At 41.2% G+C, this 26,819-nt stretch overlaps 1 protein-coding gene across 2 annotated transcripts in view; it reads right to left on the reverse strand.

The window, feature by feature from the left end:
- Myo1d (myosin ID) overlaps nt 1–25,653 on the reverse strand; it is a 314,007-nt gene extending 288,354 nt beyond the window's left edge. Inside the window, exon 1 of one of the 2 annotated variants that reach the window (XM_015501192.2) lies at nt 25,239–25,653. In XM_015501192.2, the coding sequence (XP_015356678.1) occupies nt 25,239–25,339 (101 nt within the window). In that variant the 5' untranslated portion in view covers nt 25,340–25,653. The remainder of the gene's footprint in view (nt 1–25,238) is intronic. The other variant, XM_048794873.1, reaches the window with a different exon arrangement.
- Between the last annotated feature and the right edge of the window lie 1,166 nt (nt 25,654–26,819).

The following is a 26,819-nucleotide window of genomic DNA, read 5'->3' on the forward strand; positions in this document are numbered from 1 at the left end:
AGAAAAGAGATCTGGATGGCTACACCATAATAGTCACAGTGACCATTCTGGGCAGTGAGATTTTACATGATTTTTATTTTCCCTTCTTTGTCATTTTCTATCTTAACTCCATTTTTTTTTTAAATAAATGCCATCTATTATTTATATAAAGTTTTTATTTTAAAACTTCATCTTCAATATTCACCTTCAAACCTTTTTAAGAACTGAGAAGGTTCAGCAATCACTCCACAACAATAATTTTACTTCCCTTCCTAATTTATTCAACAGACTCTAGGTTAATCTGTCTTCTAAAAAATACTTGGTGTAGAACAGGAAAAGTAGCAGGACTGAGATACACACCAACAAGATGTGGATGCTTCTAGTTTTGCTAGGAAGTGGTCCCATAATTTTGATAGTCATTTTATATTTTCAATTTATGATTTGGTAAGTGCAAAATCATATAAAAGACTATGATGAAGGTAGGGAAGTTCAATCCTCTTACTCTTAAGGTAAGTATTCTGAGTTGGAAGAAGTGGAAGGATGTGTCTGGGGTCTTGGATTGGTGAGTGGCAATGCTAACCTTCCCAATCCAATATGGTAGCTGCTAGCCACATGAGGTTATTTTAATTTAAGGTAATGAAAATGAAATAAGTTCCTCAGTTGTACTAGCCACATTTCAAGGGCTCAGAAGCCACTTGTGGCTAATGGATACTATATTGGACATAGAATATTCCCATCATCAGAGAGATGATGTGATTTCCATCCCAATAACATTTTCCCTTCATGTGGTGGGTTTCTACCCTTGCTTTGCCTTCTTTTGAGAAAGGAAAATATTATGCAATGATCTTACTCTAAGATCTTAAATACTGAAGGGAAAATATGCTGTGCTGAATTCAGGTAACAAAGGGAGCTGGGGTAAGTAGAGAATCCTGAGTAGTGGGAGAGGACCCAAGAACAGCCCCAAGCATGGTTCGGTGAACTCTGTGCATATAGCCGACCTACTACATTCTCGCTCTCTTTTTTCTTCTAACAGAATTAAGATTTTGTTTTATTATCTACACCATGCTCCCAAAGAGTTTAGGAATATGCCTGAAATGCAATTTTGGCTTAAAGAAATAAGATGAGAAGTTAGCTGTTAGACGTACACCTCTCGTGGCTTTGGTCTTGACCCCAAGGGTGAATACAGCACAAGTATGTGTATATTACATGACCACACACACTACTATCACAGTAATGTCTGCTCTGCAGAACTAGCAATGTGAACAGAGAAGGGCACTAAGAGTTACCACACAGGTTGTAGGCAGGTTATCTAGATGTGTCTTGGCATGACAACCAGACTTTGTACTTTCTGGGTCAAAATTCTTCCATCTGAAATAGAAGTATATTCTTGCAAAAGTAAATTACAATCATGATAGTTATGAAAACTGCTCATGTTATGTTCAAAACCTATCAAAAACTTTCAAATCATTAATAAAGCAGAATAACAACATAAACATGAAGAGAGCATAGGTACACTATGGGAGAAACTCTCTACCATTTTGCAGCCAAACATTTGTAAAAGTTTAAATAATCCAGATGGAACACAGATTAGATGATAGCATAATTCATATTTGCAGAATTATAAAAATAAACAAATTAGCACTTTAAAACTGTACTGAATTTAGTTATTTGATTCCATTGAATTGCCATGAGTCTTTTAAGAAAAAATCTCAATTTGGGATTTGGGGATTTTAGGATTTCTTCGTATCTTGTGGGAATAAATTAGAAGCAGTATGTCAACTCTGCCAAACGTTTATATCATAAAACACTAATATCAAAAGCTGTCATGCAATTTCCAAAAGAACAAAGATGATAAAAGTTATGAGTGATTTTGGAATCATAAGCATATGCTGCTTTGCTCACATACTTCAGAGAATAATTACAGGCTCCCAAAAATCAACCAAATTTTTAAACAAAAAGATGGTGGCCACCAGTCATTTTTCTTCAGCTGCAGACAAGCTGCAGGATGTATTTTGGAACTTTGAAACTATTCCATCAGGAACTTACAAAAATGTCCCAATAGGATGGAATAGCAGCTATTACATCTTTAAAAGATGGCTTTAATCAAAGAAAGTTTAAGCCGGGTACAGTGGCACATGTCTATAATCCCAGAGGCTCAGGAGGCTGGGGCAAGAGGATCGTGAGTTCAAAGGCAGCCTCAGCAAAAGTGAGGTGCTAAGCAACTCAGTGAGGCCCTGTCTCTATATAAAATATGAAATAGGGCCCGAAATGTGGCTCAGTGGTTGAGTGCCCCTTAGTTCAATCTCTGGTACACCCCCCCCCCAAAAAAAAAAAAAAAAAAAACCAAAGAAAGTTTAATATCTACTTGGCACAAAACAGTACCTATATAGCAAGAATTGATAAGAACCAATGGTTGCTTACACAGAAAGTAATTCATTTGCTTAAAAATGTACTAACTGATGAGCCATGAAATGTGAGCATTTCCTACAGAATACCTACTATGTAAGATCTCTGGTCTTTGTTTTCAAGGAGATGCTGAAATGGATGCACATACAATAAAGCAAATGACAAGTGCAGTTAAAAATGCATCCCTCTCCATTCCACTTAAAATTTAATTCATTTCAGATTAAGTAAGAGATACGATGTGAATCTTGGACCAGGAAAAATACTATAAAAGACATTTTGGGGGCAACTGGCAGAATCTAAATATGGACTTTGATACAATACTATTATCTAATACAGGGTAAGATGTCTGGCTTCTAACAACTGTGGACTCTCCTTATTCTTAGGAAATACAGAGTGAAGAGCTGGGGTAAAGAGGCATGGTATCTGAAGCTTACTCTCAAACACTGGTTGTGGGGTGATAAAGCAAATGTTAAACAAATGGTGTACCTGGGTAAAAAGATATACAGGTATTCTTAAAATTTTTCTAAAATTTTCAATGATGTCAAAATAAAAAGTCACTAAAAATGCCAATTACTCTCTCTGTACATTTCCTTGATAAGACAAGTCATACTGTGACAGTCAAGCCTCAGAGTGATTGAGAAGATGAGTGTTTTGGAAACTTCGAGGCCAAAGTTTACTTGAGGAACCACGGCATGCTGTCATTGGCTCTGCAATGGGTATGCTAGGTCTAGAAGTGATTCACTCCTTATAGAGAACACTCTCTTGTTTAGCCCATGTGGAATTAGTCAGTGACCACTTCCAACTTGAACTATTGGTGTAGTCACCATCTAACCACAGCCTCTGGCCCGCACCTTACTGTCGTGGTGCACAGCTGAGTTCATTCTGCACAGCGGTCCCTGTCCCATATTTGTTCCTTAAAGTATATGCTTTACAGAGAATAAACCCTGTAATAAAGAGGTCCCTAGTTGCTCATTTCAAAGACCATGCCAAGCTCCCTAGTTCTTATGTATCAATGCAAAGTTACATAAACCTACAAAGTAACAGGAGAAATAAATTGTTAGAAATAAACATTATGTAGTAAGACACATATAACTTAGAACAAGCAGTCCCTTAAAAATTAAGTATACTCATCGTACAGCTGTAAAAACATGTTTGAAGCCTGAATTGTAGCGTTTCAAGTCCTTTCTACCATTTAAAACAAAACACAGAAGGAAATTCACTTTACTATCATGACTTGTCATCCACAAATTATATGTCTAACCCTGGAGCTTATTTTAGAATCTCTCCTCACTAATTTGCCTGCATTTTTGAATAGCAAGTAATATGTTTTCAATCACAAAAGGTTACAGGAAAATTTTTGTGGTAAAAACTGGACTTCCACTGGCATAAAAATCATCAGAATTACGGCAATCCTTTGGGAAATAACTTTTTTTTTTTTTTTATCATTGTCAAGTGACTTTCAAATGCATTTTAATAGCTACTGTTCCTGAGAATGGTTGTTTACATCTATTGAAAACTAATATACTCAAAACCATGTAAGGAAAAAAGTAAGTTTGGTAGAGAAAATATTATTTCTTTACAATACACTAAGAGAATCAAAATTGGTGAACTTTTCTCTTAAAAACAATTATCCATTGATATTTAAATGGCCAACTGCCCATTCTCTAGGCCAACAACCCAGCCCTCAACTACTGTGTCTCCACCATCTGAACAGACAGCAGTACTCTCAAAGAATGTAGCCGCTTTACTTTGACACAAAATTGTATTTGATATCATTTTTTCCAAAGTATTCTTCACATAAAAATGTTTGAGCGGTACAAAAACTAAATGGCTTTTTAAAGTGCTCTATTGGCCTTCTCTTTCATAGTTTCTCTTCCACTTTCACTGACTAAACAATTGTTGTACTTCCAATAACATTAAGCAATTTTTCACAGGAATAACACAAAGGCTGCCTTTCTTTTTCTTCCCCGTAAATCAACCTTCTGTACCCTGTTTAAGATACACCGTACAAGGATATACCTACTTTCTAAAACTTAACTACAAGCATTAGTGAGTCTGAAGGTCAGAGTCCTACCAGGGCCTGGAGAGGGCTTGATCACTAGCTTATATGGGGCTCAAATGCCCATTTCTTTCAAGTTAGTTAAGTGAACTTGGTTTTAAAAAATGTTTTCAGAGGAATGACAGTTGATTTGCTTCTCCCCTGCACCTGGACTAAGGACTGCTAAGGAATCTAACTCCTGGATTAGCAGATTGGAAGGTGTGTCATTCCATGATTCTCAATGTCAGGAGGACTCTGGACATTACTTGGGAATCAGCGTACTTGTCTTTGAGTTCCCTGGACTCCCACCTACGGCAGGAGATGTTTCAATCATTCTCCTCACTCTCAGGCTTGTCTTCTGCCTTACACAGCAAACCAAAGTCTCCTGAGGAGAAACTCCTTCAGCCCCTACATCCACTCCCATCCTTTTACCAGTCCCTGAGAAGGAGGTGGCCCTAAAGCTCTGGACCCCCATCTTCACTCACTTCCTCAAACGTCTGTTCAATTGGTTATTAATTCCTATGCCCACAAATGTGCTTAAAACCCTCCCATTAAAAACAAAAACAAAAACAAAAACAAAAAAACAACCCACAACATCATCGTCCATCAATTCTGCACCTCCTCTACCTAATAACCTTTTCTTTTCTGCTTCTAATTGCTAAGATTCTGGAATAAACTGTATCCACTTCATGTGTTTCTCAGCTCATTATGGCCTGGCTAACTCTTACCATTTTACCAACACCTCCCATCACCAAAACCCATGGGCTTGTCCATCCTTTGTTTATGTGACCTCTCTGTGGCATTTACTACTGCTGACACTTCCTTCTAGAAATTCTCTCTCCCATCAGTTTCTCGCCTACCATTACTTTCTGGTTCAGCTATTTCTTTTGAGTCTTCCTCCTATAAAACTCTTAAAATGTAACATTTTACACTTGCTTTTGCCTTTTAACCAAGTAATTCTACATCTCAGAATCCATGCTAAAACATTATGATCTTAAAAATTAGTATAATAATAAGTATACTTCAAACATCTCCTCTGAGGGGGGTGCTGCAGCCTGCCGTAGTATGGGCCTGAGTGTGGTGCCCCTGACAGCTTCATCCAAAGAACTCTGCCGATTTCACAGCATGGATTGCTTACTTTTCATGGACTCTTTTCTATCATTTACCTACCCCCAGAGATGTGTCCTCCTGTCGGTTCCTGTGGCATGCCATCCATATTCTACCCATCATGGATCACACTGCTGCAATTATTTCCATGTCCATCTTTACCTCTAGACTTGGAGTATATGTGGACAAGGACAGGGTTCTGTTCATCTCTGTACCTCTAATACATAGCATATAGTTGATGTATAATTAAATGTGCTAAATGCCTGAATGAATGACTTGGCTTCCCCTACTCCCTCCCCCCCCCCAAAAAAAGGGACAGGATGGATTTAATAACTTATGGATTTCCCCCACATACTACTTAGTCGATGCACAAGAATCAGCATATGTAAGATGGTAAGTGTACCCAATACACTAGTAAAACAAATAAGTCCAACATTATGAAGCATGGGGGTATTGGCTTCAAATTCACAAAGCTACCTTGTAGTGATGTTTAAGGTACACAAGTCTTTAACAAAGTTCATAAGAATCTTCCTGCCTTTTTTTCTCTTTCTGAGGCATATATGCTTAAAAGTCATCTTTCGTAGTTACTAATTTCAAATGTAGGCAAAAAGTTATCTTAGTTTCCCAAAAATAGAAAAAAAAATCTGATACTTTTTACTAGCAATGTCAACAACTCCACCATACTGGAATCAGTACAAACTAAAGAAAAATAAAATCCCCTTTTCACTTCATGGAGAGCTTCTTTTCTATTCATTACAAACACATGCATTGGAACCCTTGAGAATTCTAGTTTATTAATCAGAATTATAAAGAAGATCTAACTCATAAAAGGGTTATGAACAAATTAGAGTGATCTTGGCAGAAGAAAGACTACTGAAAAATCTATGAAACTCTGAAAAACACATCTCTTCCTTACTTAACCATTCAAAATTCCCCACAAGTGAGTCACCCTCTTCCAAGAAAAGCTAAGTTCCACCTGAAATAAACCTGAATGTGAAGAAGCTTGCACATCTAAAGAAATCAACTTCATCTTATTTTATTTTTTTCTGAGCAAAAAGTGGAAATCATTGATGAAGCCAGTCGCTAACAACAAACAATCCCAAAATAATTCTTGCTTCACTTTGGGATACACTATATACTTCATGCAGTGGTGACAGACTTAATTTTATTTGACAAACTAATGTCAGAATTATTTTGTACTTCCTGTACACAGATGATCAGAGCCAGGTAAACACAGCCTGGGAATAAGAACATGCCTTGAAAGGCATTGGAGGCTCAGAGTGAAATTAGAAAGTGACTTGAGGAGATGTAATTCACACAGGGTGAAGGCTGAACTGGCAAGATGAAGTCTATCCCTACAGCCTCAGAACATATGCATGGGAAGCTGGGAGCTGGGATCTCCCCTGGATGAGTGGGCCTGGCTGAATCCAAACCCCATGCTACTAGTCATGCCAAGGTTCCTGTGGAAATGTCAGTATATGATACACCCATGTGCATGTGTTCCCATCTTTGTACACACACACACACACACACACACGCACACTCACATACACACACACACGCTGCATAGCTGGCCGTTGCTCTTCCAGCCTGTGCAAATCCACTGAAATCATGGTGTGCCTTTAGCTAACATTAGCAGAGTGTTGCTCAATCCTCCCTGGCTACCACGAGGTTTACGATGCCTTGTATAAGGTCAAGGATTTCTACCAACTTTTAATTGCTTGCCAATCTTCCAGTTTCCTCAAATACTTCCTTGAAGGCTCCTTGTCGCCTTTTTTTAAAAACACATTTTTACTGAAGTGTAATCATGTATATTAAAGTACACAAATTCTAAGTATTCAACCTGATGAATCACCAAAGTGAACACACCTGTGTAACTGAAGATGGTCACTAGTAGCAGCCGGGAAGCCCTTCTGGTCACTGCTCCCTCTCTCCTCTCCAAAAAGAACCATTATGCTGACTTCTAACACCACAGATTAGTGTTGCTTGTTTCTGAATTTTACATAAATAGAAGCACAGAGTAGGTATTGTTTCAATGCTGGCTTCTTTTGCTCAATGTTATGATTGTGAGATTAACTCATGCTGATGCATGTAACTATGATACATTCCCTTTTGTTATCATCCAGCATTCTGTTGTATGAATACCACAATTTACTTTTCCACCCCACACTAATGGACACTTGCATTCTTTCCAGGTTTGGCTCTTATTCCTTTCTGCATTTTAGCTTTAAACACAACACTTTTATTTTTACACAGCAGGTCTAGCATTATCGCATTTTTGCATGCCTCATATATCATTCATCCATTTACAAAATCTTTGTCAACTACTGCAGATCTAAACCGTTCTTCAGAACTCAAACTAAATGACAGAAAGATTCCATGACAAAGTAAGCAGTCCATGTTGTGAAACATACTCAGATCTGAAACCGACAGAGTTCTTTGGATGAAGCTGTCAGGGGCACCACACTCAGGCCCACACTACGGCAGGCTGCAGCACCCCCCTCACTGGCAGAGAGCATATTCTCATTCCTTGTTCCCTCTTTACTCCCATTTTCAAGGAAGATATTTCAAAACAGCATTATAAAGACTGTACTCAATCAAGCAGTTTTAAACAGATGTACCTTGGTTGGCATCACTCAGAATGTTAAAGCAGATGCTAATGTTGGATGATGTTTTTTTTAGAAATGCTGTAGACCATGCAGCAGCTATGCTGTGGTCAGTGAGAACACCCCAAATGCAAACACCAAAGCTTCTGTGCTCAGGGGAAGAGATAAAGGCAAATTAGGCAATGAGCAGGGAGCCTCCACGCCCACCCATCCTATCCCTGGGTGCCAGCACTGACATCTCCTCAGGCACCCTGTCAATTGTTAGAGCCTCTCTTCTTTCAAACTCCTCCCTTCTCTCTCCTGCCTCCTTCCCATTATTATTTACTCATGGGCTCATTATTATTTACTCATGTTCAATTCTCCAGGCTTAAAAACTAATAGAAGAATTAAAATGCATCTGTGGTGTCCCATAGCCATGGTCTCTCCTCCTTCCCTCATGGCACACGTCCTGCAGGCCTTACCCCACTCTGCTTCTTCTCCCCACTCACTGTTCAAACACCACAAACTGTTTTCTGCTCTGCCCCTCCATTGAAGCCACCTCCATGCAGTCCCTAGGCCCTCCTTGATGCTGACACTAATGGACACTTCTTCATCAGCTCTCCCTCCCCTTCCTGGGGTGTCCCTCTTTGCCACCCACTTTCCTCTCACCTCCTATGACATCACACTCTTGTTTCCTTCCATCATCCCTGGATGCTCCTTCTAGGGTCCTTATTCTGATTCTGACTGTCCTTTAAATACTAATGGATCTCAAGGTTCACTTCTTGGCCCCTTTCTCCCTCTCTATGCTTGCTGGTGACCCTAAATCTCATAGGCATATTCCTGAGCAGCTAGATCAACATGAGAGATGTTGGGAAGTACTCTCCTTTCCCAGTATCCTATTGTACACCCATGCTCCATGCCCTTATCACTGTTCTCTATTCCTTTCCATGGGTACAAGGCAGTGATGCTCAACAGTAGAATGATCATGGGCTCTGAAGTCACACCAATCTAACTTCAAATTCAACTGTCTCTTAATTAGTTATGTGACTTAGGGAGAGCCATTTTCCCCTCTGGACAGAGTTTTCACCTCTATTATGCCTGTCTTAAAGGACTGAATAGATGAAAAAAAGATGAATAAGTGAATGAAAAACCATCTAACAGCAGTAAACACCTACAGCTGTCCTGGTAATTTATTTCCTCCCACTTTTCCTCTTATGGAAGCTAGTTCTTTTCCTCAACTACAGGAGAACCCCTGTTATCTGTGGTTTAAATTACCCACAGTCCAAAAATATTGAATGGCAAATTCCAGAAGTAAATAATTTATAAGTTTTAAGTTGTGCACCATTCTGAGGTTACTTGAACAAAAGCCCTGTGAATTCTGTGATAATTTGATGACCAAGACGGCTGTCATCAATCTCCCCCTGCTGCCCCATATCTCCCCCTGCAGTTCCCAAGACCTTGTCTGTATGGATGCTCTCTCTTCCCCACCCAGCTCCTCATGCATGGCCCCCCTCTACTTGACTGGGGCTCCAAACCCTAATCTGGGTATCTATAGTTCTCTTCCGATGGCATGGACACCTTCCTGGCTGTGTCCCAAACTGGTGGCTTTAGGATCAGATTCATCAGGAAGAAGAGAAGTAGAAGGATAAATACCACCTCCCTCACTTTTACCCACTGGCATGGATTGTGTCTTCTGGGGTCTCCCAGAATAAATATGAGTAGTCATATCCAGTACTTAGGACAGTATCACACCCTAGGTCTTATTCCTTGTCACTCCTTAAATTAGACTCAGTGCCCTCATCACATAGAGCTTTCTTTTCTGAACAAACTGCACTCTGTCCACACAGTTTGTAAACGTTCAGCGAGTGGGCACTCTTGGCCTCTAAAGTTCCTTCCTTCCTAAAAGGACATGGCATTATTCAGGCAGTGACTCTCTGGTCATGTGATGCAAAAGTGAACTCTATCTTGAGCTCTCAACTATTCTAAGTTAACCAGGATGCCCACACTCCTCTTACTAGTGATAGGTATAGTAATGGGCATGTGACCAAATGCTGACCAACAAAACACCTAAGAATGAGCAGACAAGCAGACAGCTCCTCTGCGGGTCACTGTTGATGGGGTGCACAGAGGTGCTGCAACCATCAGCCTGAGAATGGACCAGCGCAGGGGGGCGGGGCCTGGTGCGTCACAGGTGGAGGCAGAGCCCTCATGACTGGACTGACCAACTGGACTGGCTGGAATCACTGAACTTCTTGGTGCAGGAGATATGGTTTCCCATCTGTTTAAGTCAGTTTGCTCAGGTATTCTCTGTAGCTGACGCATACAGCATTCTGATACAAAGTGATAGTGGGAACTGCCCTCACCCAACCAGGGGAGGTGAGATGAGCCACAGAATTTCCAAGCCTCTATTTCCTTAGCTACAGAGCAGTTCATTGTTGATACAAAGTATCCAATGTGACAATCTCCAGTCTTGCTCACTCCTACAATGTTACTTTGTAGCTATCTTGTTAAATTGTTGCCCTTCAGTAGAGAACTAGGAGCTTTTTATTCACATTGTTACCTTTTCTATTGTTTCAACCTGTTCAGATCCTTAATAGTAACAATTTTTTAAAGTGGAATAATAAAGGAAGTTCAAGAGCTGCTCCTTGATTGCAAATCAAGACCTATGAAGAGGGGGAAATAGAAAAAACAAGTGTGGAGCTGGGAGGCAGGTGACTTCTGTCCAGTGCTAACTAGGCCATTACAGTGAAGAGTCCTCATGAACCACATGCTCTGTGTCTCTAACTTGGTGACCCTGTGCAATAGTGAGGAACCACAAGGGCCCTTTTTGGCATTATTATTCTACGACTTAGACTTCATCAGAGGATCTGTGGCTCAGGATTGCTCTACTGGCTGAAGCACAAAGCCAGAAAAACAAACCTCCTCAAATCAGTCTGTGGCCTATTAGTCATTATCAAGATTCACTTATTTCAAATAAATAAAACACTTAAATTAAGAAACAGCTTTGTTACACTGCAGAGATCACATCAGGACTGCATTTGTGTTTACTATCACTACAGGAAACAGAAAGCATGGCCAAATATGCACTCAATTCATCAGCCTGATGAAAATGAATATTCACAACAGCTACCAGGCCCAGGGGATTTGGCCCTGGGGGATGTGACTCTAAAAAGGCCCCGCTTTCTAGAAACATGCCATCGCCCTGACACTGACATCTTACTGCAAGATGTGCTAAGCCCTTGACTGCTTCCCAACATATATCAAGTCTGCACCCTTCATTCCCCACGCTTTTCAGGCAAAGTGTGGTCCCTGACTAGGGAGGGCTCCATCACCCCCGTCCCCACTCCCTCCAGAGACCCCAGCCTCAGTGGCTGCCTTTCAGTTTCCAAAATTCACAAAGAAGTCTTTCTACCTAAAAGTATTTCTTTCTCTCTGCTCTGCATATGTGATTGTGCCTGGCCTGGACCCTCCTCTGTCTGCTTCTCCCCGCACCCCTACCCCATAGATTGCCCATCTTTCTGATCCCATGTAAAGCCAGCTTCCCCACAAAGTGCCTGCTCTGGGGCATGCGAGCACACATTCAAGCTGAGTCCACTCCCCCGCGAGGCAACACTGCTTTCCCCTCATGGATGGAGTTATCCTTTGGTTCATTTGCTAGTTTAGCATGTCCCCCAGTGGTTGATCAGCTCAATGAGAGCAGGAACCATGCCTGCCAGGGTTATTCCTTCATACCCAGAAAAGAAGGAAGACTACATGGTGGCCACCATACTTTCAAAGGAAACTTAATGACATGGGAGTACACTGATGAGACCACACTAAATGAGAAAACAGCTTATAAAACTATTGTGTAAGTGGAAAGATTCCAAATTTTTAATACACACTCAAAAGACAACAAAGGAACTACATCAAGGTATTAATGAGGCTGGTAGGATTATACTTTTTTGTATGAAAAATCTGGGAACAGATACAAAATAATATTCAATTTGGCAAAAGTGGACAGCCACATTCATAGGGTGAAAACAGAAAACTTGTTGCAAGGTGAAGAATAAAAGTGTGATTATCAAACAATTAAGTTGATTAATAACTATCACAGAACTACAAACACTGATTATTTGGATGTTGTATTTTTTAGCATGCCTGTCAGCTTATAATGCAGTCACACCCCATTTGGCTTCAATAGAACACAATTGCAGAATGAAAACACATTAGCCTAGGATAGTGACTGCTCATCAAACTTTGGTAATCATCTGGACATTAATGAGGCTCAGTAAATCAGAATCTCAAGGAGATAAGGTTCAGGGAATCTTCCCAAAACTGGGTAATTCTGATACAAAGCAAGATTTAAAAACTACCAGTCTAGGATATATTAAGAAGTTAAATAAGAGATGTATTCTAGCTGGGCACATGCCTGTAATCCCAGTGGCTTGGGAGACTGAGACAAGAGGACTACAAGTTCAAAGCCAGCCTCAGCAACTTAGCAAGGTGCTAAGCAACTCTGTGAGCCTGTCTCTAAATACAAAATAGGGCTGGGGATGTGGCTTAGTGGTTGAGTGCCCCTGAGTTCAATCCCCAATACCAAATAATAATAATAATAATAATAATAATAATAATAATAATAATAGAAAGAGATGTACTCTGCTTCATGTATAACTAAGTAAAACAAATAACAAATAAATAAGAGGTTTATTTTCAGTAAAAGTTTCAGATAAGACAAGAACTTAAGAGGTAAAGAGGCAAAGAGTAACAGATTCTGCCAATAGCAGCTGCCTACCCCAAATCAACAAGCAATCATAAAGTGCACAGCATGTAAAAATCCGCCCATCATGCTTTGGTTTGCTCAACCACACATAATTCAAATACTAAGGACAGCAGGAAGTTTTAGAGTGGCACCTTACCTACTTAGGACTCAGTGTTGCCCTACATGCCTTTCCAGCCAAACATGACAAAACAGTACCAAAAAAAAAAAAAAGTAGCCCTCAGCAGAGAAGATAAAAGCAGCATCTTCAAACTCATACCCTACAGGTGATATACACAAAACAGCCCCTGCAGGGCATGGTAGCACATGCCTGTAATCCCAGAGACTTGGGAGGCTAAAGCAGGAGGATCACGAGTTCCAGGCTGGCCTTACAAACTCAGCAAGACCCTCAGCAACTTAGGGAACACTGTCTCAAAACTTTATTAAAAGTTTTTATTAAAACTTATTATTAAAAGTAAATAATAAGAACTGTGGGTATAGCTCAGTGGTAAAGCACCCCTGGAATCAGAACCCAATATGGAAGGAAAAATAAAAAATAAAAAAGCCCTTCAGTCTCATCAGAACACATTAATTCCTTCTCGATATACCCTTCTAATGAGTCTATTAGCTGACTGCCAAAACCCAGAGCAGATTAGATTTGTAAATTAAGAGGGAGAGAAAATTCACAGGCAGGCACACTAAAAGAAACAATGAAGACCTAACCACATATTCTGGAAAGTTAAATCATTCAAATCAATTTGATGTGGAACAAAACATTACACATCATGATAAATACCAAAGACATGAAGACAATTGTTAATAATTATGGTCACAATGATCTAAGTCATTAAGGAAAAAAGTTAAATCAGATCTTTATATTCTGCTACCAGGAAGCAAAAATGAGAAAACATTAACCTCTGAGTGCCTTCGATGCGTTAGGAATGCTAAGTAACCTGCATTAGCCCATTTGATGTAATAACCTTTAATGTAGGAACAGTCCCACTTTAAGACTGGGCCATAAAGACTCTGAGAACTGAAGTAAATTATTTAAGTTGTACTGAATACAGTACAGTCAACTTCAGATAACTGAGGTATTTGCTCATTATTTTATGCTCCACTATCACTTTTAAGTTCACTTTGGTTGGAAATATTTCTGTGTGTGTGTGTGCACATGTGTGTGCACATGTGTGTGTGCATGTGCGCATATGTAAAGCCTTCTGGGAAAAAAAATCATCTATAACAGTAGTTTGCAAGTTGCTGCTTAATTTTTTTTTTCCAAATGAAAAATTCCTTGGAACCCAATACAATACAGACACAGAGCTGCTGCCAAGAGCAAGGGATAGCAGGTGGCTTGAAGACCTACCCCATCCTTACCTGGATTCCAAGACTGCTCTGGGGACCTCAATGGCCTGGGACACAGAACACAGATTGTAAGATGCACCAGTCTAAATGAGCACAGTCACTGGATTTGCTTAGAGACACTCAGCAAATGACAGAAAGCTATCTAAAGGCATCAGGATGTATAAAAAGTTCTGGACTTTGATTAAAAACTTAGTTAACCTGCTAAGATGAGTGACATGGTAAGACTGCTCAAGAGTGCGGTGCCACTCAGCGTTTCCCCTGTCATCATGTGGTATTAGGCTTCATATGAATGAATTCTACAAATCTTTTAAAAGAAAAGATGCCCACCATTTCACAAAGATGCTGAATATATTTTAGTTTTTTGTCCCCCTGCCATCAAGAAAGATGGTAATTTCATTTTCCTATCTCCCCAAAGGCTGGAATTACAACAAAAGCAGGTTTTATAAATACAGATACAGTATGCTAGAAACATACATAAAAAACAAAGAGTAAATGTATAGTTCAGCCGAGAATCAAAGAGGCAGAAATACTAAGCACAGTTGGGTGTGATGGTGTCTCTTGTGGTACCAGCGGCCAGGGTCGGGGGCAGGAGGATTGCTAGAGCCCAGGAGTTTGAGGCCAGCCTGGACAACATAGCAAGATTCATTGATGGAAAAACCTTTTATCCTTAATACCTGAAAGTTAAGCCTTCCAAGATCAGATCTTGCCTTGCCCTCAGGGCTAGAGGTAGGACACAAACATAAACTGATCAGACAGGCTGAATAGGGTTAAAAACAACAAGAAACTCCTCATAATTGCACTCATTGGCATTTAAACTATTCTAGGGGTTTTTACAAAAAAATTTAAAGGTTTTCTTCTTAATCACAGGAACATAGAATAGAAATGACAGAATTTGGTTAATCCAACATTATCTTAGAATCAACTTAAAATGACCTAGATATCTATCAAGTTAAGAGTAGAAACATTACCATTGATAGGGTTATCCAAAACAATTGTGGTTTTCATGGTGGTTTATCATTTTTAATTGACTATAAAATTGTTCTTGACTCACTGTTAAACACGAGGCATTGGACTGAGGTGGAACCATCAGGGGTCACCCACCCTGCTACAGATGCTCCCCCATTATACAAGTTGCTCAAAGCTGACTTTGTGGTTACAAAAAAGAAAAAAAAATTAGTTTCTCTCCGTGTTTTCTTCATTGTTTTAGAGGAGGCCATTTTTTTTTTTGATTGATTCATTTGCTTCTATTGCTTATGTGAACCTTGTGTACACAAGTGGTCATTTTTTTCCTCTCAAGACTTCGTAATATAACCAAGTAAGAAACATGGACAGGAGGAATGAAAGGAAACCTATGTTTGCTCCTTGATATATTTCCCATTTCTTCGAGAAGGATTATTTAGAACTCTGTATGGGCCAGTGGCTCTTTGAGAAAAACCCACCTTCGGCAGTCAACGATCTTTTTATTGAAACAGCATAGCCATACTAGAGTTACTGCTTTGATCTTCTTAAAGTGAAATCCATTTCTATATTGTGCATCGAGGAGCAGAAATGGGAGGGAAACAAAGGAAGTCCTGTTCAGTCCTAATGGCAACTCGTCCCACGTGAGCGGCTGAGCAGGACTGTAAATTGGGGTCAATTCAGCGTGAGGCTGGGGATAATGAGAGGCTGGAGGTGGGCAAAGCTGCATGAAGGACTGGGGGGTGTCCTTCATTCCCTGCCTCTGTCAACTGAAGTCACTTCTTGGAGCCCTTTGTTTAAAAACGACGTACTTTTCAAGAGCAGATCATTCTACTTCATTAAGAGATGTTGAAAGCCATCATCAGATTGACAGACTGGCTCACTCACGTCTCTAACCCACAATGCCATGCCAGAGTGTTCTCCACACAGTCTGGGTGCCGAGTCCTGGGAGTTCCATAATTGGGCATAAGATAAATGAGAGGAAAATTCCTTTCCCTCATCTTCTTCTATGCCCAAAGACACATTTTTTTTTCTAGTTGTGCAACATTTTCCTTGGGGATCCTCCCTCCTGTCATCATAACCTGCTTCCCCAAGGATGAATTGAACTACAAAATCCTTTCCCATTAGGGTTCAGTTCTCCAGTTCTCCATTCCACATCTACCATCAATACCATGCTGCAAAATCACTTCTCAAAAATGAACATTTCAGTTCTTCATTCTGATGGATTTCATTGGGGCACAAGAAATTAACTGGACTGAGCCAATTTACACTAACATGCCTGCGCTGCATTCGCAGTGTGTGAGTTTCTAAAGAGGATCCTCCTCAACCTAACTCAATCTCTACATGGAAGATCTGGAGGATGCATAAGAAATGAATGAAAAAAAGTACAGATAGTGTAGGGGTAAATATTTTTGAGCAAGGAAGCTGCCTAGCAGCACGGATAGCCCACTAAAACTGAAGAGTGGGTTGAGAGAAGAATAAAAAACCCAGAAGGCCCAGGCCCCCAGCGAAAAGGCTGCTCCGAATGGGAGACGTCTGCTTCCACAAGGGTCTGCTCCTGTTCTGCCTCTTCTGCAGAACATGTTCTACCTACTTCCAGTCTCAATTTTTTTCTTTCTGAATTCTCTCTGAACTAAAATATATACAGACACATAACTCAATTATATTGTCATCAATTCTTTTTAAAAATATAGCAGGTTGATTCCTTTTCTCTGGGAGGTCCTTAAAACAACTGTCTGCACTCTTCATGTGGATTCAATCATAATCCACCTTACACTGATCAATTTGTTAAGGTGTCCTTTACTCCCAATTAAACTATCCTTTTTTTTTTTTTTTAAGTTTCCCCCATCAGAGGGCCCAACACATCAAGAATTCAAATAATTGCCAGCTGTACAACCAGGAGATGATATGAAAATAATATAGAATCTGTAGTAATACAAGGAAATGAGTTTTGATTTTTTTAAAAGACTCTATACCTGAAGTTCATCACCTGGCATTAAGTGCCTCAATTTGAGGATCAGTATCATAAATTTTCATGAAAGCAGAGCACTGTGACATACAAAACACGTTGGATGTTTTAAAATACAAATAGCAGATTTCATTTTCTAAAGGGCTTAAAACGATTTTTAGAAATCAAATAGCAGTACCCCTGAAGGAAGCATGATTATGAGTATGTGTAAGGTGATGGCCATGGAGTGAAGTGGGAGCAGCAAGCACACTTTTGCCCCACGAAGCTGGCCCAGGGGATTCAGCAGCCCCTGAGCACCATGCTCTGGCCACCGCATTAGGTGTTACACAGGTGCTATCATGTAATTTTCACAATAACACATCATCCTTACAGATGAAGAAACAGAGGCTCGAGAAGGCTAAGTAACTTGTCCAAGGCTACACAGCTGGGAATAACTGGACACAAAAAAGATTAAGGTCCACATCTACCTCTAATGCCATTGCTCTCTCCCCTAGGTAATCTGAATCCCTTCTAGAACCTTTTTTCATCCTTACCTCCCACCTCTCTCTCACACACACACACACACAAAACACTAAAAGAAATAAATCTGTCTTGGTGAGGAAGGTAGAAATGACAAGAAAGAAGTGCAAATACCCAGCTCTACAGTAGTTACAGGGACAGGGCAAGGAGGTAAGGCCATCTGGGGAGGACTCAGGGGGACAGTAACATTAATGAGGAGGGAATTAGATAACAAGCACTGACCAGGCACTTCCTACTCATGTGATTTCATCCCAATAACCCTAAGAAGTGATCACTGTACAAATAAGGAAACTGAGGCTTAGGGAATCCTAAATCAAAATGCTAATAAAAGAAAAAGTGAAGCAGAGATTTGGACTTGGTCCATCAGTTCTCAGGCCTATGCTCTTTCTTTCCACTGCTCCCTGTTTAAGCAAGCTTTCCTTTCTCTTCCCATAAATGACAAAAACTAAGGTTTGGGAAACACTGTTCTCTTCAAGAGCTCTAACCAGTAATTACATAGCAATTGGACAAAAGAAGCCTCAGGAAATAAAACTGTCATCTCAATCAAGGGATTTAATAGATTATTAGAGGCTTCCAATGTATGCTTTTAAATGCTGTTACCCTCTGACCCATTTATGAATATAGTTGACATTTTTAGTGACCATGTCAGTGAGGTGTGTCAACAGGGAATCTACCATTGGGGCCAGAGCCTTTCTTGGCAATGCAGGGCCCCCATAGACTGACTCAGCAGTGGCTGGGTAATGACATAATGACCCAGTCCAGTCCCAGAGGCAGCACAGTGGCAAATGCTAAAGAATTATAAAACAGAGCCACTCCTTGCTTGAGATAGGGTATGTTTTGCTGAGCAGGCTCAGACATAGGTGAAAATGTCAATGCACAGCTCTCCACATAACACTACTTCACAATGCAGATAGCTTACACACAGATCATCAAGTAAATGCATTTTCTATACCAGATTTGCCATTTCTATCTCAAAGTTCGGCAAAAAGCCAAATCTTGTCTCTTTCATGTAAAAGTTGATCCCTTCCGAACCTGTAATGAAACAAACCAGTAACAGCTTCTAAGTGCTTGATTCCACCCGCATCTGGCTCTATTTGGAAGCTAAATTCCGCAAAAGTCTCTAGGGTCAAGAAATGACCCTGAATAAAAATAGTCTTGGAAATCTGTCACAGAGTAGGAAAGGAAACAAGGCGGCAGGGTGATTCACTCCAAATGGCAGCTCCAAACCCCAAATTCCCATTTTTGTCCCAATATGAAGCCAATGTGCAAAACAGGCACAGAGCAAACTGTCCTTTTCCAAAAGCCTCCAAAAGAAGTTGCCAAAGAATTTCACGTGGAAGCCAAAAAGCCAATTTCACCTCTCCTATAAATCTAACTAGGGCTACTTCTAACTAGTGCTCTAGACCAATTGCTGGTTTACATTTGCTTGAAGACCACCCAAGGTATCTCATTTTTCCCCTGGCAAGCAAGAGAAATCTTTTGTCCCACTGAATCTTCCAGATGACCAAACAGCCATAGAAAATAAATACAGGGGTGCTGTGGTAGCATGCGTGCATGTGGTCACTGCTTTTCCACTAATTCCGTTATTCACTGCCTGCCTCCCAACAGTTAAGTGAATTAAAATAAGTATTTTTGAAAAGGTTGCATTTTTTTAAAAAAAGGTAAGAATTCCACAGCTGAAGTACAGTCAATATCTGACTGCTTAGTTAACTTATTTCAAGCTGTTTTGAGCAGAAGGATGCCAAATTCTGTAGCGTGACAGAGGACACAGAGCAGAGATATGCTTCTCAGACATTCACTGGTACCTTCCCCTTCCAAAGCCCTGTATCTATTTTTGCATTCATAATTTATATTCTTTTTCTTAAAGATAGTAGTTCCCAACCATACTGAGTTTCAATGTACTAAGTTTCAGAGTTTCAAAGAAAACCTGGATCTACCTCAGGACAACATGACTTTCTTTGAGCATCGCATAGGCTGATGAAGCAGGCATGCAGAGAACAATGGAACATGATAAATTCTAAGTTATCACGAAGTATCCATGTATCCTGGCAGCAGAGTGAAATTAACCCATCTTGGAGGATTGGGAAAGACTTTTCAGCCCTGGTCTTGAGGGATGAGTAGGAGTCTGACAGGGCAGAGATGAAGGAAGGAGGAGGACCTTCTAGGGGATGAGAGTAGCCCAGGTCAGTGGTTCTCAGCAGGAGGTGATTTTGCACACACATACTCTGGGCAAATTTGGCAATGTCTGTAGACCATTTTGGTTGTCATAAATGAGGGGGAAGATGTGCTACTGGAATCCAGTGGATAGTGGCCAGGGATGCTGCTAACCACCCAACACCATGCAGGAGAGCCCCCACAATAAAGTTTTATCCAGCCCAAAAATGTCAACAGTGCTCAGGCTGGAAAACTGCTATAAGTAGAGGTATAACAGTCTTGTGTTAGGTTAGAAGTTAAGAAATGGGCTGGGGATGTAGCTCAGGGGTAAGGCACTTGCTTTGTATGTGAAAAGCCCTGGGTTCAATCCCCAACACCACTACACAGAAAAAAAGGAGTGGGAAAAAAAGAATCACTTCTCTTCTAATCTTGTTTTTTTCTCTTGGAGATAAAGCTTGATTTTTATCCACCTGCTACAATTGGTGCAGCTTTTCCTTTACTATTATTATTTGTAAAAAATGGATGTAGGTGTGTGTCTGTGGATAGGGGTCTGGAGGGGGCAATATTAAAGGGATGATGTGGATGAAGTGTGAGTATATTTGAGGAGTTTCAAATTGTATTTCTTATTCTCATAACAGAATCTGCTAGCATCTTGAAGTCTGCCTTCTTTTCCTTACAGAAGTCTCTTGCCAGGAAAGATTTGTTCTCTTTATTTCTTTTTTCTTCTTGGTGGAGGTGGAGGTAGTGGTGGTAGTATACTCCTCAGTCCATTTCTCAAGGATCTGTGCCTTGGAGTAAGATCCCTTGTGGTCAAGTGTCTTCTGTCTTCATGATCAGAGATATTTCCTGCCTACAACTCCAATGTCCACTTGAAGCCACAACCACAGCATGACCACCATGTTCTGCTTTCTTTGTAGCCACTTCTGTTTTGAACCTGCAGCCCATAGTCCCTCTTTTCCTTACTCTGGAGTTCTTCCACTGTAACCATCAGTGTGGCCTCCTATCTAATTGAGAGTCCCTCCAGGCAAGCTGCATGGAACCCCTGGTCCTCCCTGTGCTACTTACTCTTCACCTAATTATCTGCATAAAATGAAGAATGTAGGCTGCTGCTCAGGAGTGGACTAGCCAGACCTGAAGACACTGTCCCTGAGACATGTATCTTTCATTTCACAGGACCGTGAAGTATATGTTAGGCTTCCAGAGATGTCCATACATTCCCAGTGCAGCCCAAACCACTGATGTTCCATGGGACAAAACACTTCAACATCATCTCATTGCACCTACTTGATCTACAATGGTTGTTTCTGGTCAACTACAAAGTGAAACAAATATCCAAGGGGCACAGAAGCAGGATCCCAGGAGTGCACACAGCTGAACACTAAATAATCTAGAGGGATGTTAGGGTGATACAAAATTCAAACTATCCAGGAGAGAACTCTTTTCTTTCAGAGGATTGATTTATGGCTGGAAAGGACAATATGGAGCTTCCCTTTGCTGTGACTATGTTAATGACTACAGAGAATCTACTCTTATAAGTTAATCACGAACAAGAACTGTTCTATACAATGAGAACTGCAGCCAATTCTCATTGTTGAGCACACACACATCTGAACATCTAGGATCCTGGCTGATGTGATGACTGGGTGTAAAGGTAGCCCTAGAGGCCTGGGCATAAGCCAAGCACTGTGCTAAAGAAGCTGGTGATCCTCCCACAGATCCAACACCAACTCCTTCCCCTCCAGACAACCTGTCTTATTCATTGTCACTCAAACAGAGTCAGCTTTCATGCCATCAACCTCTGCTCATGCCACTTATCCACCTGGAATGTTCTCCACCTACACACCTACCTAGACAAATGCAGACGATCCTCTGGGACTCAGCTCAACTCCTCCTCTCTGTGGGGTTTGAGACAACCTCTCGAATCTCTCCCTCTTCTGAACTCCCAACACAATTAGCTCATTTAATTACTTCACAAATAATCACTTAAGCTCTGTAAAGTTCATCTCTTCTGTTGTTTTCTTGAACTATTCTTTATATCAACAGAAATTTTCACTTTCTCCCTATTTTTGCTGACATGCCACCTCTTTAAAAGGTAAGGAGCATAGCTTATTCAGAGTTCTTTGGGTCCACCTACTCCATCCTCAGGACTACCTCGAATAAGGCACAATCAAACTGCAGCACTCTCTTCAGTGCACACAGGAGTTAAATTAGGTTCACCTTAGAGATTTAAAGATCCAAACAGGACACTTAGAGACTCTGCCACCAATGAATGTGAAAGCCTTTTTTTTTTTTAAGTCATTCTAAGTGCCCTCCCCAAATTTATTTATTTAAAAAAAAACCAAAACAAAACTCCACAAAGGTTGGAGATGTAGCTCAGTGGTAAAGTGCTTGTGTATTATATATGAGGCCCTGGGTTCAATGCCCCGGAAAGCACTGCCCCCTACAAAAAAAAAAAAAAAAAGAAAGAAAGAAAAAGAATAACTTTCACAAGAGTTTTAATTATATTACAAAGGACTGGTTCTACAAACTGATGTAACTCAGTTATACACAGCCTTCAATTTCAAATTTGGAAAATTCTGCAAAGTTCTAACTAATGTCATGTATTTGCTAGCGGTGACATATAGAGGTTAGAATGAATGAATCTATATTCAACTATTATACAGTGTCTCATATGCAGTATTATTTAATAAATGTACTTAGTGTCTGATAAACTGAAAAGAATATAAACAGAGTGACTAAATTAAAAAGGAATTTTTCAAAGTAGGCATCTTCCCCCATAGGGAGGGAGGGGTGGAATCTCTTTAATAATTTTAAACAACACCAATCCATGAAATTATTATTTAAGTTACCACTTTATCTGCTTTATGTGCACTTGGGAAAACTTTTTAAATAGTATTGCTAATAAGTATTTGCCAGGTATTAATCTTCGGAGTTTCATATATTAACTAATTTAACAATTAAGATAACCCCAATTGTACAGATAAGAAGATCTAGGCACAGACAGATTTAAATAACTGGTCTGAGAACCACAGCAAAAAAAAAGTGGTAGAACTAGAATTTTTACCTCAACAGTCTGACTCTTTATCACTATAATAGTGGATACTGGTCATAGCTGATGTAGAGTTATGTCATTTTGATTAATATGGTATTTGAAGCAATTTCTATAAAAAGTTGGGAATCCAAACTTTGGAAAAAAATGTAGCAGCTTAGGGTTGGGGTTATGGCTCAGTGGTAGAGCGCTCGCATCGCACTTGCAAGGCCCTGGGTTCGATCCTCAGCAAAACTTAAAAATAAATAAATAAAGTTATTGTGTACAACTACAAAAAATATTTAAAATGTAGCAGTTTATCATAATGCTGTGTAATAAATCTGATTATGATTGACGCTGTGTCTTCTAGGTTTACATTCTCAATCAACTGAGGATTGAAAATATTTGGAGAAAAATTGTGCCTCTGCTGAACACATAAAACTTTTTTTTCCTCATCATCAGTAGTTCCTAAATAATATAGTACGACAACTAATTCACATAGCATTTATATTGTATTAGGTATGTAAGTAATCTAAAGCTGATTTAAAGTATACCAGAGGACGTGCTTAAGTTACACGCAAGTATGGTAATCCCACAACCGGAAATTTTGTTTCCTCTAATTTTAACTATCTACAGGCAACAAGAAAAATGAATGCAGTACAATAAAATATTTTGAAAGGGAAAAATGGAAACCACATTTGCATAACTTTTATTATAATATATTGTTATAATAGTCCTATTTCATTAGTTATTGTTTTTAATCTCTTACTGCGTCTAATTTATAAATGAAACTTTGTCATAGATATGTAGGTATAGGGAAAACAGTATTTATAGGGTTAAGTACTACTTGAGGTTTCAGGTATGCAGGGTGTCTTGGAACATACTCCCCATAGATATGAAGGGACTACTCTACTACATCATTTTATATAAAACTTGAGCATCCTCAGATTTTAGGATTCACAGGGAGTCCTAGAACCAATTCCTTGATAAGGAACAACTATGTTACTATGCAACGCTATTTAGAAAGATACTGTGAAACTTTGAGACTGTCTACCCTTGGAAAACTTGGAATCATTGAAAGATATCCTGGAAAACTTGGATCACAGAATATAAGCACTGAAATTCTGGAGGTCCCTCTTATTTTACAAAATTAGTAAACCAAGGCCCACTGAGCAGCTCAAGGTCAATTTGTGGTAGACAGGTGTATTACTTAGGTCTGTACTCCTGCTCCATACTCTCCCTCTGGGACTTAATGAAACTGATAAAGAAGAGATGAATTCTTCATGTGGTTTGCAATTTCAAAGAGTAAACCAGCTTTTTAACAGAATTCTGAAATTAGAGTTGACAGGGACAATACAGACAAGTAGGGTTAGTTAAGCATCCAAACTAGATTATGACTTTCATGTTATAAGCTTAAGGTGACGTTCAGCTATAAACTTTACAAAAAATGTGCCAAAACTTCCAGAAAAACACCCCCCCCCAACCAGCTATTTTGAAACTCCATTTACAGTATTTTTAAAGTCGAATTGCTTTAAACCTCTGCTTACATACTGCTGTATCAAAAATGAAATTATCACATGTAGAAGACATAACAAATTCAACTTGGGAGCCCATTTGGGGGATTCAGTTGTGACTACATTCTCAAGGATGTCAGTAACACAAGGGCTCCATCCAAAACTCCTTGAAAAAAAAAAAAAAAACGGAAACCATGAACTCCTTGTCAAATTCAGACAGTTTATCTTGGCACTGCCAAGTATAGCAGTCTCTTCGATGTCTGGAAACGTGTTTAATTACGTTTAGCGAATAACTAAAAAATAGCCGGCATCCCGGAACAGACAGCTCAGGGATCACTCCATAGCATCCTGAATGACATGATGGAATCAGTCCAGGAACAAAAAAGAAGACGAAAGAAAAAAAAAAAAAAAAGAAAAGAAGCAAGTGTGAAACAGGGAGGAGACGCCAGCCTCTTTCCAAAACAACTCTCCAGTCTTCCTACGGCCCTGGGGAGAGCCAGCAGGACTCTCCCTAAAGTTTTTATTTTCTTTTACTTTTGTTTCCATTAGGTCACTCGGTTCCGCCTACACGATTTACCTGGCGTAGGGCGGGATGGTGCGCTGCCCCAAACGCACCTCCAGCTCAGCCTGCCCACCAAGGATGACACCCCTCCTCAGGACAGCGCAACCCACAACACCGGCACGCCCCTTGAGCCCCAAAGCCACACCCATCTGCGTCTTTTCTCGAGGAAACGTGACCCCCCGAATTCAAAGGACCCCCCCGACACCGTAATCCCGCCGCGCTCCAGCCCTCGCGCTCAGCGCGCCCCTGACACCCCGAATCTGGCCACACCGCCGGAGCGCCCCCTCTCGGGAAAGCCCAGCGTGCGGCCGCTCCGCCCTCACCTGAGTCTGANTCTGAGGTTGGCCATGAACTCGGGCATGGACACCGTGTCCATCAGCACGAAGTCCGCCTTGCCGAACTCCAGGTTCTCCTGCTGCGCCATGGTGCCGGTACACGGGCGCAGGTGGGCGCGGCGATCTCAGGTGGTCGCGATCGGGCCCCCGGGTACCGGTCAGGGGCCAGCGGCGAGCTCGGGCGAGGTCTGGGCGGGGCTGCACGGAGGGGACGCGCGCGCCGCTCGGGGGGTCCGGGCTGGACAGAGGCCGCCCCGCCGCTCCTCTGCGCGCTCTGGGCCGGCGAGGCTCTGGGCGGGCGCACCCGGCGGTTTCCGCTCCTCCCGCGGCGGCTGCCGGGCGCTGTGGGGGCCGGGACACAGAGACGGAGACGGCGGCGGCTGGTCCCGCCTCTGGCCTTGGTCTCGCTGTCCCTGCCCCGCCCGGGCCTCTCAGGCTCCGCCCCTTCTAAGGAGCCCGCCCCCGCCGCGGCCCAGGCCACCGCCTCCTCACCTGGGCGGCGCGCACGCGCGGGGCGAGAGCGCGCGCCGGGCAGGCCCGGCGGTTGGGCGGCAGCGCCCTCTAGAGATGGACGCTGGAATCCCGGGCGGCCCTAAGACCTCAGTGGAATCAGATTTCTAGGATGGCTGCCTTCCGCCCTTGCTTGCTAGATGACAATAGGGTTGAAAAAGTAGGTTGTGAAGCTTTTGGTGAGGATTATTCATTATGATTCTATCGTCCTGCAGCGCAGTCATCACTCCTGTGCTTACATCCTTAAAGTGGTGGTTCAATCACAGATGATAATAGCTCCCATTTTGAGGGCATCAGAAATGCCCAGAGCTGTCCTAAATGCTTGAAAGAACTTAAGTAAGTTGTCACACAGTTTGGAAGTGGAGAAGTTGTAACTTCGTGCAGGTTGTTGACTTATGAACCCCAGCGTTGAGCCTTTTGGTGGAATGTCTCCATTCCCAGTGATCCTGGTTTTCTCTTCCATCCATCTGAGCATACCACCAGTCTTACTTTGTATTAATACATTTTTAATAAAATTGTGCAAAATCTCTCCTGGATTGTTGTAGGCTTCTTTCACACAGGACCATGTCCTATGCTTCTTGATATTCCCCTTGGCACCCACCAAAATTAGCTATTGTACTGTTTTGCCTATGTGAATATGAAATTCATCCTGGTTCCGTGGAATGAAATGAATTGGAGGAGGTCTTCAGGTAAAGATACATTGGGTAAGCTTGGAAAATCTTTTAGAACACAGAATGCATTTTCCCAATGAAAAATTATTTAAGGCCATTCTAAGGCATCTGCTTTTCTCCAGTCCTGTGTTTCCATTAGGACCATCTTCTATTGCAAAATCTACGTGGAAATCTAGAGGCCTCCCAGGATCTGGCTGGGCTTCAGCTCTGTGGCTGAATTTGAGATGAGTAAACTAGATGAAGGACCTTACTCAAGGTCTGCTTCAGCTGCCAGCAACCCATACTTGCCAAAAGAGAGGGAGGTTGGTGGCTTGATCACCTTCAAGGGAGCTACTCTGCAGTGGGAACTTTGGCACAGGCAGAGCTATCTGGGTTGCAACCTGACTGC

Source organism: Marmota marmota, unplaced genomic scaffold (assembly GCF_001458135.2).
Source record: "Marmota marmota marmota unplaced genomic scaffold, marMar, whole genome shotgun sequence".
Taxonomy (NCBI): domain Eukaryota; kingdom Metazoa; phylum Chordata; class Mammalia; order Rodentia; family Sciuridae; genus Marmota; species Marmota marmota.